The sequence below is a fragment of the Tursiops truncatus genome, chromosome 6, assembly GCF_011762595.2.
Source record: "Tursiops truncatus isolate mTurTru1 chromosome 6, mTurTru1.mat.Y, whole genome shotgun sequence".
Classification (NCBI taxonomy): domain Eukaryota; kingdom Metazoa; phylum Chordata; class Mammalia; order Artiodactyla; family Delphinidae; genus Tursiops; species Tursiops truncatus.
In genome coordinates, this window is record NC_047039.1 from 14,390,055 (window position 1) to 14,404,127 (window position 14,073).

The following is a 14,073-nucleotide window of genomic DNA, read 5'->3' on the forward strand; positions in this document are numbered from 1 at the left end:
AGTATTGTGCAGGGATTTACCATCTCCAAGGTCAGTTATTTCAGCTAAAATTTCCTTTAAATTTTCAGTTATTGAAGTGTGTCTCTGGTGTCAAAAATCTCAGACTATAAATATCCTACACTGTGGGTCTAGAGGAGGGGAAGCTGCTCTAATTGAGTTTACTTTCATGAATAACAGGAGCTGGAAAAAAGCCTGAGGGTTGAAAACAAACGTCATGGAGAATTGTTGTCACCACTTCTTGTTCAGGCTTAAGAAAGGCCAGATAAAATGAAAATATTAGGAGGATACCAGATATGACCGTCCAAACAGAAGAGCCTTCCAGATATCTGTTTTCTGTCAGCAATGGATTTTAGTAGATTTTCAGATAAAATATTATTTGGAGGTTGTTTCAGAAAAGATAATTGGGTAATGGGAGTTTTAGCCAATACTATCATAGAGGGTACGGATGAAAGAAAACAGCAAAGAAGAAAACCAGAGACTATACGAAAGAGGGTGCGCTGGGTAATGTTATAACTGTACTTCTCAAGTAGAAGCTCATGGTGGAGAACAATGCCTGCTAATAAGAAGTGTGTCTTATTTGTATTCTATCTAGGTTCTGAGCTATGGGTTGGGAGAGGAAATAGGCACCTTTATTTGGAGAGCTTCCACTAGAAGGAAATGATTTGGAGCTCACTGAGTAAGATTAACTGGGCACAGGGACATATAAATAAAAATTTCCTCCAGGAAACACCATGGGTAAGGTCTAGTGGGTGGATTGGGACGGTTAGAGTCCTGTATGGTTCTGAGATGGAAACAGAACTGTAAAGTCAACATGATGCCTGTGAATACACAAAGGAAACCCTGTAGCCCAACTATTGTGATAACATACAGTAATCCGAGGCCTCTGAAAGCCTTGGTGGACCTAGCTAAGGCCTGACGTTGTTCTTAATAGGGGAGGCATTGTGATGCCAGATTTTTTTTTTTTTTTTTTTTGCGGTACGCGGGCCTCTCACTGTTGTGGCCTCTCCCGTTGCAGAGCACAGGCTCCGGACGCGCAGGCCCAACGGCCATGGCTCACGGGCCCAGCCACTCCACGGCATGTGGGATCCTCCTGGACCAGGGCACGAACCCGCGTCCCCTGCATCGGCAGGCGGACTCTCAACCACTGCGCCACCAGCGAAGCCCCAGATATTTTGTTTTAAGTCATGGACCAACAGCAAGATGATTTTGGCCTCTAAGGAAGCATGTGATCTGAAGACTGCAAGAACAGTGACCACCTTTGGAATGTAAGTTTCAACATCGGGGACCTTGACTGAGAATGTGTTGACTATACATCTATGCAGGTTTATAGGAAATGTATTCCACTTACACTCATTCATTTGTCTATTTGTTTACTTACTCATTTGCTCACTTATTCAACAAACGCTTATTCAGGTCTCCTTATGCCATGTATGTAAAATACAGTCAAGAATACAATCATGAATCAAATCTTTAAGATTCTGTCTTGGCTGTTAGTGCCTCCTCCAGAAAATGTTTCAGAGGATTACTTCATTCTAGCTCAAATCTTAAGTAATGTGGCCAGGTGTGAGGAAGTCAGAAAGATGGGCCATGCTCTTGGCATACCTGACAGGTAATGTTGGTGCCTTAATTCTCTGGTCCAGCAGAGGGCACAGTGGTGTAATAGTAAGTACAAGAGTCCTCCTCTTCACTGCCTTGAGAAGTGATCAATCCAGACTGAGATCTGTGTAGATACAGGGATCCCCTCTGTCCCATGCACTCTAAATTCTAAATGTTTCACGTAATTGCTAATCAATTATTTGCACAAGGAAGACCAAGAGTCTCAACACAGAAACCACAAAGTTAATTTCTAGCAACTTGGCTTTCACCTCAAAATATTCAGTGGAAAATGTAGTTGGCATTTTTAAGAGACTGCCAGAAAGCATTTGAAGAAAGCCATATTGACAGGGAATCCAATGCATATGGGTCCTATATAAATTTAGCAGAAACATTTTGTTGAGAGACAATTATTTTGGGAAACAGAGTCTACTCTGGGTTCTGTTGCTATACATGTGTTTGCTTTAGAAAAAATAATTTGTGAGGAACTTTGTCCAGTTGGGGAATATGAGCTTCCAGTGAGTTTCATCTTACAATAGGTAGATGTAGAAGCTGTCATTTATGTCTCATTTATTTGTATTTTCCTGGCTCCCAGCAGAAGACTTCCAGGTGTAGGTAATTAGAAAATTGCTGTGGAATGAATCATCATGTTTTAGCTTTCCTCTTCTGACTGAGAATGTGTGTTTTGTCAAGTGGTAAGAATTCTACAAACTTTAATAGCCGACTCTTGAAAAAACAGAGGTAAATTTTATGTTCGATTACAGGAATTAATCCTAATTTACTACACATATATGCATTTATTCACCCACAGTATTTTATTTTTTACTTCAATTTTAGTGCTCACGGTTTTGTTTGTATGTGTGTATGTATAGATAGATAGATAGAGATATATAAAGAGATAGATAAAAGAAGTTGCATCAAATTCTTTAGAAGTAACAGAATAAGTTATAAATTACCATAAATAAAGTTCACCCTCTGTGTGACCTTGGACAGTTAGTTTATCTCAACTGCCAGAACTTTAAAATCAAAATAAAGCTAATAATAGAATGTTGGGTTATCGTGAAGATTAATAAAGGTAAGACAGGTTAAAAAACACAAATGTGTGTATGTATATATATCTACATATTAAATATAGTTATATATATGCATATGTGTGTGTGTGTGTGTGTGTGTGTGTGTGTGTGTGCATGTATTCAAAATTCTTTATTAAATCAAAAGCTGTACCTGTTGACCTGGATCCTTGACCTCTCTTTTATGCAGTGGATGAAGTCTTCTGGGATAAACCACTTGATAGTTTTTCACTCCAGGGAGTTCTTTTATAGAATTTACTGAGCAAAAAAATAAAAAGTTAGAGAAGATTCAGCTAAGCAGAACTAACATATGCTGTTCGGTAGTGGTCATGTTGATTGCGTTTCTGATGAATGAGGCCACACGCAGGGGCTTTAACTGAGTTATGTGAGAGAGTTATAAGAGTGCAGACACCAGAAAAGATCAACAAAATCAGAAGCCCACTCTTCCTCTCAGATCTTTCATCTATATCTTCAGATATTTTCCCACTGAAAGTTTACCGGTGTTTCTCAGCTTAGTGAAGATATTTAATATCTTCACTAAGATAAAAGATAATTCAAAGATAAAAATAATTCAAAAACACTTAGTGAAGATATTTCCTCACTAAGAATTTTCCCGCTTCTCTTTACCACTTTGTGTCCCCTAGGGGAAGGTAGCAAACAGTTCAGGCAAAAGCCAGGACAGGAGAACAGAAGCCAAAGTAATCCTCTAAGAACCTAATCAGTGTCAGAATAATCAAACTGAAGCACTCTGAAACTACACAGTGTCATAAAAATGAAATAACTAATGGATGCCATTTCAGATTCTAATATATTTTTCTTGGGTTTTCCAACAGCAATATTTTACAGTAATGAAAGAAACGAAATCAGTAAGAAAAGGCTCCAATATCAGCTCCATAGAATGGGCTGACTTTTGCAGTACAGACATACCTTCATTTTTGAATACAAAACATGAAAAATACGAAACCTGGAGAAGCAGACAATTAGAACACTAGGACTGGCCTGGAAGGAAAACTTCTGAACCTGCAGTTATATTGAAAGAGAACTGGAAAGATTCAACCTACTATTGGCATCTTGAATTCTCATTTCAATGTTGTTTCTAGAAGTTATTTTTTTTAGAGAAATTCAGTTTTCCCAAAGCTGATGCTGAATTTTCTATTTTCTTTTTTATTTGCCCACATGGTCCAGTCCCTACTCTGTATAAAGAAGTGCCTGAGGAAATGTCAACAGACCAGCTCTTTAGAGGTTAAGGGGCTGCAGATCCACAGAGAATGTAGGTACAAGGGAACAGGGGATCCACAGGATGGCCCCAACCCAGCAGTTTCCTAACTAGAACTGGAAAGGCTTTAAATGACTAGAGGGTAATTCTAGCTCATTAAAATAGGCAAACCTAAATTCTGTGATAACATAAATTTATGTGATGGGGTTGATCTTTTAGCAAATAAAACAGTATTTTTCATTAGTCACTTTGCATGAATGTACACTTATCCCAGTGATGTTCCAGAGAATAAATGCTTATTTTTTCAAAGTTTCTTCAGAAACTAAAGTAGAAACTTTTCAAAATTCCTAGGGATATCAATTTTCTTTTATCATTTTAGGATGGCTTTCATTCTTCTGACCATTCAAGAGCCATTTGCATATCTAACTTTGAAGAATAGAAAAAGTGATTAAATTTGCTAAAAGCTCACTGGGTCAAAAATGGAGTGTTAAAGAGATGAAATGGCATTTCTTTCACTGGCTCAAGATTTACTGTTAAAAATAATTCAGAAACACTTAAAGCCGTGGCGTCAACACTAGACTACATTAACTTTGGGTTTAGTTTGGGTTTTTTAATTGTGAAAAGAGGGGGCAGATTAAATGATCTTGAAGGACAGTTCAAGCAGTCTACAACTTTATGCAAATAAATACAGAATCTCCAATGATCTCTTTGAATAGGTGACGGTCATTTCAATAATGTTCTAATCAGAACCTTGTGATAAAATGTCTCATTACATAGTCACACTTCAAGAATTACATCACAAGTTCCCTCAGTCACTTACTTCTTGCTGTTATAGAGCTAATCACTGGGCATCTTTTATTTCTATTTAATTAATTTTTGGTAGAGGAAAATAATAATGTTAGTTTTAAAACAATAAGCGAGGTTCAAAAGCCTAAAGGAACAGTAAATCAGTCATTTTCTTTCCATCGAGTGAAAATTTTCCTAATTATCATAATTATTTCAAAATAATAAGATGCCAAGAGTAAGAAAATTACTCTTGCCAGAAATTAACTGATGGTAGCAATTCCGTACAGTCTCCTGTTACTCTCTAAGTACACCATAAGGCACCCACATGCTGTCTGGTGGACTGTGTTCAATCAGTGCAATTAGTCCCATTAATATGGAGCTCATGAAGCCATATATTCACCAACATTGCAACCAGAGTAACTCTTCTAAAAATGCTGTATGAAACACACATTATTCTGATGGGAAATATTAGTCTAAGCTGCCCTCAGTTCATAAAATAATAACTACCCAACTAATTATTTTTATAAAAGCAGAAAGGGATAACACTCACATGCTCCCCTTCAGAAGTGGTGAGAAGGGGACAGGCCAATCCAACCAACACAAGTTTTCTCTGATACACACATTGATCTCCATGCCTCTAGTTACTATCTAAATGCTAATGTTTCCCAACTGACTATGAAATATGGAGTCTAAGCATGTAAATCAGTGGAGAAATTTCTTTCCAACTCTTTGTTTGATGGCCAAGCACTTCCAAATGGCAACCAAAACAAATCAATGAATAAACTAAACCAGGATATTTTTTAAAACGCCTCCAGCAACCTCTCACTTTCTTCAGTGTGAAGTGAACAGATTTCCAGCTTTTCACATTCTTACAACAGGGTGCATTCTCTAAAGATAACAGATAGAATTTCCCTTAATGGCCCTTCTTTTTCTGAAACCAAGAAGGCCCTGAAAGAATGAGATTTGAGATACAACAAATTATACAGCAGTTAAAGAGAGGCAACAGACCTAAGTGTTGTTTGGCTCATCATCCTAAGGTGTGATGGTGCCGCCTCCTCCCAGCTGTGTAACAGCACACTAATTATTTTGAGGCCTGTGGAACAAACACAACTAACTATCATCCAGGGATTACACAAATCTGAGATGAAACACAATATGTTTCTACTAACTCACTTTAATACTTGCTTTTCTCTCTCCCACAGAACTCACAGGATGGATTAGTTTTGACGAGCAAAACCGGATCAAGAAAAAGAAAACTGTTATTTGGCTTTGGGTTAGATCATTATTTTCACTGTTTATTAGTTTTAGAAAAGTGAAATCTTTGGGGGGGGTACTTTTAAACACTTTTTATTTGGCAATAATTTCAAATGTATACAAGAATTGCAAGAATAGGAATAGTACAAATAACGTCTTTATATCCTTCACCCGGATTTACCTAATTCACAGATTTACCCTACATGTTCATGTAGTGACAAAGCATTCTTGTAAGCCATCAATATTTTGAGGCTGTTGTCACTGAGATTTTGAATATTCTCAGTCTCTCACATATATACACATGTGTATATACACATACATATGTACATAAATATACATACACATACACACAATTTTTTCTAACCATCTGAGGATGAGTTACACTACATACATCATGGTTCTTTACCCCTACAAACTTGAGTATTTCCTAAGTACAAGAATATTCTCTTACACAGCCATAGCACAGCTCTCAAATTTAAGAAATTTAACACTGAGCCAGTACTTTTATCTAATCTACCATCAGTATTCCAGTTTTGTCAATTGACCAAATAATATCCTTTATAGCATTTTCCCCATTCCAGTGCAGGATCCACTCTAGGGTCAGGTATTTTATCTAGTTTTCATGTTTGTGGCCTCTCCCGTTGCGGAGCATAAGCTCCGGACGCGCAGGCTCAGCGGCCATGGCTCACGGGCCCAGCCGCTCCGCAGCATGTGGGATCTTCCCGGACCGGGGCACGAACCTGCGTCCCCTGCATCGGCAGGTGGGCTCTCAACCGCTGCGCCACCAGGGAAGCCCTCTTTACTCTCTTTTAATCTGGAAACTTCTCACCTTCCTTCCACCCTCCCTTCATCCTTCCTTCCAACCGTTTTCTTTCTTTCTTTCTCTTTCTTCCTTCCTCTATCTCTCTTTCTCTCTCTGCCTCCCTCCGTCTTTAGAAAAGTTAAATCTTGTTGACAAGATTAATATACCAGACATTAGTCTGGATGGCTACTTTATTTTTTAATGTGTTTGGAGCCATTTTAGAGTTTAGCCCCTTTGTACATAATACTGATATTTCCATTTTTCTTCAGATCTTTTCAAAACTGTTGAAAGCAATGTCTTTTCAAACTAGACACATGATGTGAAGCCCTGAATCAGGGTTTATGCAATGACATGGACTTGAGTTCTGGGATTCTCTGTACCCCATCAAGCTACCCCATCAAACTATCTGGTGATTTTAAACTTCATGCAGTAAAAGTGAGTACAAACACTAAAGGAAAATACACATCCTAATTATGTCTATCACTTTGGCTCTAAAGATCAAATTACGTATACTCTTTGGGGTCTTCCAGTCGACTTATGAAGACAGGAAGAAACTGCAATTTGAAATAAAATAATTTCAAAAAGTACTGTACCCCCTGGATATTCTGAAGTAAAGAAATTTCTCCTTACTTCTTCACCCCCAAGCACCTGTCACATTCTTTAAATTTTTTTCCCTTTCCTACAATGAAATCTTATAAGTTATTTTTCTCAGGGGATTGTAAAGCTCATTACAAACAGTTGGCCTGATTTGACCTCATGTTTTAATTTCGCATATGTAAGAACTGGGCAGGAGTCATGGTTGGAGGGGCACATACTTATTCTCTGGATGATGGGGGCAGAGAAACAAAAAAAGGAGGAGATGGGAAAATGGAAATTGCTTTACGTCTTACATTTCAGTGGGTATTTCATTTCAGGGTTATTTCAGGGACCATGGAGACATTCCTTTTTTTTTTTTTTGGCTGCGTTGGGTCTTGGTTGCTGTACACGGGCTTTCTCTAGTCGTGGTGAGCAGGGGCTACTCTTCACTGTGGTGCATGGCCTTCTTATTGCCGTGGCTTCTCTTGTTGCGGGGCACGGGCTCTAGGCTCGTGGGCTTCAGTAGTGGCACACTGGCTCAGTAGTTGTGGCATGTGGGCTCAGTAGTTGTGGCTCACAGGCTTAGTTGCTCTGCGGCATGTGGGATCTACCGGACCAGGGCTCGAACCTGTGTCCCCTGAATTGGCAGGCGGATTCACGGAGACATTCTTGAAAATACACAATGGAAAATAAAAAAGAGGGGGCAGCTTTCTGTTCCAGATGGAAGATAAGGGAAGGCAGCTTTCTGTTCATCCCCCCATCCTCACAAAAGCCACTTCAGAACCTCTGTCCCCTTCTCACCAAGTATTCAGAGATGTCACACTTTGAGACATGACCTCTAAAAATGTTTTGTCTCTTGGGGCAAATGCTGTGAATGCAAAGACAGAACAGAATCAATTGGTATGCCCAGATTCACCGAAAAGGCTATAATGTGGGTGGACTGCACTGGTAGCTTATGTTATTCTGTTAACAGATCCCGCTTGATCTTTATGCTGTTGGGTAAGGCTAGTACACAAACAATTCTTGTGTTTCAACCAAGCAAAGTGTTCCAGAGAGTGTTCAGTGATCCTACTTTTGGAGAATGTAGGGAAAGAAGATTTCTATTAACTTTGACTCAAAAAATAGGAATTTTAAGTCAATAATTTAAATTCCTAGCACAGTTCTATACCAAAAGATGTTAAGTTAAAACTTTCCCAAGTCTGAAAAACAAATCAGAAACCAGCGTAAAAGGAAAGTCGCTTTTAGTGACAAAGTACTGTGTGGGCAAAAGGGGTAGGAGAATATTTCCCTACCTAACCCCATCCTTCTTGTTGACAATGTGTTCCCATTTCTAGGTCCCGGCAAACATTCTAAAGCCCAGGAAAAGGTTTACCAGGGAAGGAGTCTCATGAACTGAAGCTAACGTGCTGAATTTCAATAAGCTCTCGAAGTAGAAATAAACAAAGGAAATGTGTTAGCCAATCTAATTTAGCCAAAATCTAACTGGAGAATTCATCAGAGATGGAGAGATATGCTAGATATAATTGATTATTAGGAAGGAATATTACTCTACTTTTGAATTCTTAAACTAAAAATTGCTGCTCACCATCTGGCACTACAAGAGTGAAGTCACTTGGGGCTTCCCTGGTGGCGCAGTGGTTGGGAGTCCGCCTGCCGATGCAGGGGACATGGGTTCGTGCCCCGGTCCGGGAAGATCCCACATGCCGCGGAGCGTCTGGGCCCGTGAGCCATGGCCGCTGAGCCTGCGCGTCCGGAGCCGCGTACGCAAAAAAAAAAAAAAAAAAAAAAAAAAGAATGACGCCACTAGCCACTGCAGTAGTTGACCTTCAATACACAGCCTGAAACAGGAGTTCAGGGCCAGCAAAGATCAGAAACGAGGCACTCTGTACTCTGGGAAAAACTGGCAGAACAGACCTTCAGATAATTAGATACTTTTAGGAGAAGATGTTATGAACCCAATTTCTTGCATTATCTCATATCTAGAAAAGCTCTAAAATTATTAATGGAGACATCCGCTCACCGTGACTAGCAGCAACCTCCTGCCAAAATGTACACTTGATTCCATGGACCCCCTTCACCAAAACGCATAATACTGATCTCCCTGCCCTACTTCTTCCGAACAGTTCCTCACAGTTATCTGAGAAGTTGTCTCCCAGGCTACAGTCCTCATTTTGCCCCAAATAAAACTTCACTCACAACTCTCACATTGTGCTTTCTTTTTTTTCAGTCGACAAATGTTTGATCTAACCAGCAAAATGGAAGTGAATGATCAATGTAAGTTCAACGGCAACATTGTTTTGATCAAGTAATATCACAGTGCTTTATAAACATGAAATGGGTCCACTACTTATTTCTAATTCGTCATATTTATCATCACCAATAATGAAAAGACTAAATATAAAAATGTGATTGAAAGGAATAGGACGAATCGAACTGGCCCCAATAATAATAACAGATACTTTCTGAAGCCTTCTGTACCGCAATAACCAGTCAAACCTGCCTCATCTTAACTGCTCTAAAAACTGACAAGGTTGATCTGGGTGCATTCCATTCTTTGATGCAAAGATCACATTCACTGCTTAAATGATGCTGAATGAAATGTCCCCTCTGATTTCTAAGTGTTCTCAGATCAGATGTGTAAATATTGATTCAAGAAGTCTGCTTGCCTCTCCTTTACACTGAATGTTTAAATCAGTCAGGGCCCCCCAAAACAACAAATTAAACCAGCTCAACTGGTTAGTAAAATTGGTTAAAAAAAAATACTGGGAGAAGATGAAATGCAAGCAGTTCCCTGGGTATTTAACAGAACCTGAACAGGAGTTAAACACCTACCTGGAAGTGGAGAAAGGAGGAGAGTGGCTGTCAAAAGAAGCCCTGGCCACATGCTGGGTGATCCCAGGAGCCTGGTGTCTGTCCTTCCGTCTCAAGCAGACGTGCACTGGGTCTGTCCCCTCCTCTCAAGTGAGACAGAATGAAACCTCAGGGTTCATTCTTGTCTCTGCTTCAGCAAGTGTTTACTAGAGGTGTTGCACAACCTCAGGGCTCTGGTCCTGTGACAGTGGCACAGCAGGCGGAAGTTCTGGCCGCAGTCTGGCTCTAAGATCCCTTGATCCCACGCTGTTGTTTCTCTTTCTTTCTTCCCCATATTCCCCACTCAGAAGTAGTACATTTCCAGGAAAATACTATATTCCAATAAGCCACTGCAATAACGGCTTCAATGCAGCTTGATAAATGTGTGTATTTATTATGTGTATAATAAATATATGTGTATGTACACACTACTATATATAAAACAGATAACCAGCAAGGACCTCCTGTATAGCACAGACAACTATACTCAGTGTTTTGTAAGGACCTCTAAGGGAAAAGAATCTGAAAAAGTATATATATATTTGTAAATATATATATACACATAAATACATGTATATATAAAAGTATATATATATATGTAGCTGAATCACTTTGCAGATCCCTGAAACTAACACAACACTGTAAAGCAACTATACTTCAATAAAAAAGTGAATAAATAAAAATTAAAAAAATAAAAAGCAAAATAAATAAATACATGTATATGTATTTGCTATGTTGGCAAAAATTTATTGAGAAGGTTATCCTCTCACATATACATGTGGTTCAGTGAAGCAATTTCTGATCCAATCCCATTATTATATAAAACTCTCTTTTCCAATTATTTTGTATCCTTAGCCTGTTCTTCCACAATGGCGATCTCAGGGAGCTTGAACTCTCATGAAATAAGAATGTAGGACTCTATAAGCTCAAGGTTTTTCAGCTCTCCAAGGGTATTTGTATCATCAATAACAACCAAAAGAAGGGGGTAGGGGGAAGCCTTTAAGACTCAAAAAATGTAATTTCCAGGATAATTTCAGGAGTTGTCACAGGTGGTAGTGAGTCTAAGCTGGCATGCCCAGATATCACACAGTATAGCTAATATTAATTAGAGCTGCTTACCAAGTTCCAGGTCCTTTATACTAATTATCATATTGATTCTTACGATACTCCTGTGTGATAAATATCATCTTACCCATATTTTGTATATGAAAAAAACTGGGGTTTAAAAAGATAAAAAATTCAGAAGATTAAGACTCAGTTTTCCTCATTTTATAGAATAAAAAGGGTAAGCAGCTCGCCCACAGTTACCTAGCTAGCAAGTGGTAGGAGTGGAATTTGGACCTGGTGTTGTCTGATCTCCTACTCACAGACTCTGATGCTTCCTACTTATGCAGCTGATTTATACACCCAGTTATATTTCTGTTGAGAAATAAATATACAATTCCTACTAAAAAACCCTGAAGTATTATTACAAAACCCATTCCTGGTCCACTAAAATTATGCATCATTTTACGGATTCTGAGCACATTCTTATACTAATGATTGCAATGAAAAGGGATATCTCTAAATGATAATACACATACTGGCCAACAAGCATAAGGGACTTTTTTAATCTAGTTATTGAACATTTCAGCCATCAGGATTGGGAATCTCACAGGTGTCTTGTCTCTTCCATCCAAGTTCTACTGGTTTGTTTTTTTCAGGGAACAGAAAGAATACATCTGCTTTTAAATGATTACATGGCTTTTCTCCATTAATTCTGTACACATTCATTAGTATCTTATGCGTAGGACACTGAGGTCGTGGCTGAAAACACAATCATTTCCTTTGAGATGCTTGCAGTCTGGTGAGGCAGATAGGCAAGAACAGTTACCATGAAGTTGTGCAAAGTGAGTACTGCCCGTATATCACAGTACCTTGTGTTTAGTGCTATGATAGATTTAGGCATAGCGGCCAGAAGTCAGAGGTGACCTCTATGCCGAAATCCTATCAGGGCAAGGAAGGCTTCCTGGAGGCAAGAACAATGAGATCAGTGAAGAACCAACTGTGAGAAGTAGTGAGGAGGATAAACACATTAGTTTATGGCTGGTAATGTTTTGGTGTTTTTGGAGCAAAGAGTGTCTGGGGGAATGGGAAGATGTTGTTGTGATATCAGCACAGGAACTTGAGTGGGAAAATACAGGTTCAAGTTCTTACTCTGCCACTTGCTTTATTACACTGGGAATATAACTTTCTCTTAAATCTTGATTATGGAGAAAGTTAAGTTCCAAAGTCATGTAGCAAATAACTTCCAGCATTCTACTTCACTGGACTTTATAAGGATCAAATGATAATATATATTTGAAAAGTGCTTGTAAAATGTTTACTTTATCCTCTATTCTACACAAATTTCTCTTAGTTAAATGTCACCTAAAGAGAGGATTCTAACAAGATGATCCATTTTAATCATTTGATTAAAAATAGTGAGGAATGAAATCTGATCTGGTTACAGGTAAGAACATTACTACTTTGAACTGGTGTTCCAGATTGTGTAGTTCCTATGCATTGTAATGTATAAGACACTTGTAAAGCCCCTTCCCTTTAATATACGCCTGATGCCATTTGAAGTTCATTGTATGTGGTGTCGCTAGTTCCTATTAAAATTTTTCGATGTATGTATCAACAACTCCAAGTCGCATATGCAGAAACTGAGGTCCAGATGTATTAAGGGAGTTTTTGCAGGGACTTCAGCAGTGTGTAGCTTATGAAGGATTGTTTTTTGGTAGCGTTGGAGTTACTCAGATCCTACTCCATCCTTCAGGGCCACAGTCCACTGGGAGATGATTATCAGAAAAAGAAAATCCTTTAGGGATGCTGGCTGGGAAAGGCTGATAGTGAAAGGACCCCACAGCACCAAGCAGGAGACAGGCAATGAGGATCAATGTAATGTATCAGGGAGGATCTGGTCTTGAGCTCTGCCTTTTCATTGATGCTTTGGGAAGTGTTTCTTGGAGCAGTGTCTGTACCACAATAGGACACCCTCTCTTCTTGTTTTCCTCCCTGCTGCACACCTCAAAAAAGAAACTTCTGGAGAAACAGACATAGATAAATGGGTAGGGGAGGTGTTCAAGGTTTAAAACACCTTATCTTTACCTCTTAGGAGGAAATGGACCTAAAACCGAGAGTGGGATCATGGGAAAAAAAGGACCCAATTATGGGTAGGTTACTAAGACTCATAGATTGTATCTGATTTAATAAATATAATCGTTCTGCTGTGTTCTCTGTATGTTTATGTCATTCAAGGCTTTCAAAATTTCTTCAACAGTAATTATTTAGAATCATCAAATCATTTGAATGAGAGATCAGGTCTTGAACTCTGCCCAAGATGGGTTCTCACTGAAGCTCCAGGAAGATCTTACTGTCACTGTTTCACCTCCCAGGACCATTATAGCTCTGTCCCTATTCACTAAGGGCGAAGAGAAATAGCACACATGGAAGACTGTATTTTTCCTCAAAAGAACTTCACAAAAATCTCTTTTCAGCCCGGAATTCTCACTATTCTTTCTGCTTTCCATTCTGATTAGTTCAAGGAACATCACGTAGAAAAAAGACCAAATGATGTTAGTATTGGAACTGGGAGAGAAGGATTATTCAGTCACCACCTACTTGACTCTACTCAGACCAAGGGGATGCAAAGTCTTCTCAGCAGGAAGAGAGAAAGGAGCAAATGTTTACTGTGTGATTAGAATGTGCTAGTTGCTTTGTATTAACATGAATCTTCTTCTTCACCACAACCTAGAACCTAGAGAAGGAAGTGTCATTGAATTATCAAAGACTTGATATTGATCTTTTCTTTTTTTTTTTTTTGGCCGCTCGGCTTGCGGGATCTTACTTCCCTGACCAGGATCGAACCTGCGCCCCCTGCAGCAGAAGTGCGGAGTCTTAAC

At 39.0% G+C, this 14,073-nt stretch overlaps 1 protein-coding gene across 1 annotated transcript in view; it reads right to left on the bottom strand.

Moving 5' to 3' along the window:
• ADAM28 (ADAM metallopeptidase domain 28) overlaps positions 1–10,250 on the bottom strand; it is a 64,044-nt gene extending 53,794 nt beyond the window's left edge. The window contains exons 1-2 of the mRNA XM_019941300.3: positions 10,130–10,250; positions 2,818–2,921 (exon numbers count right to left, since the gene is read on the bottom strand). Of these exons, the coding sequence (XP_019796859.1) occupies positions 2,818–2,921; positions 10,130–10,181 (156 nt within the window). The 5' untranslated portion in view covers positions 10,182–10,250. The remainder of the gene's footprint in view (positions 1–2,817; positions 2,922–10,129) is intronic.
• Between the last annotated feature and the right edge of the window lie 3,823 nt (positions 10,251–14,073).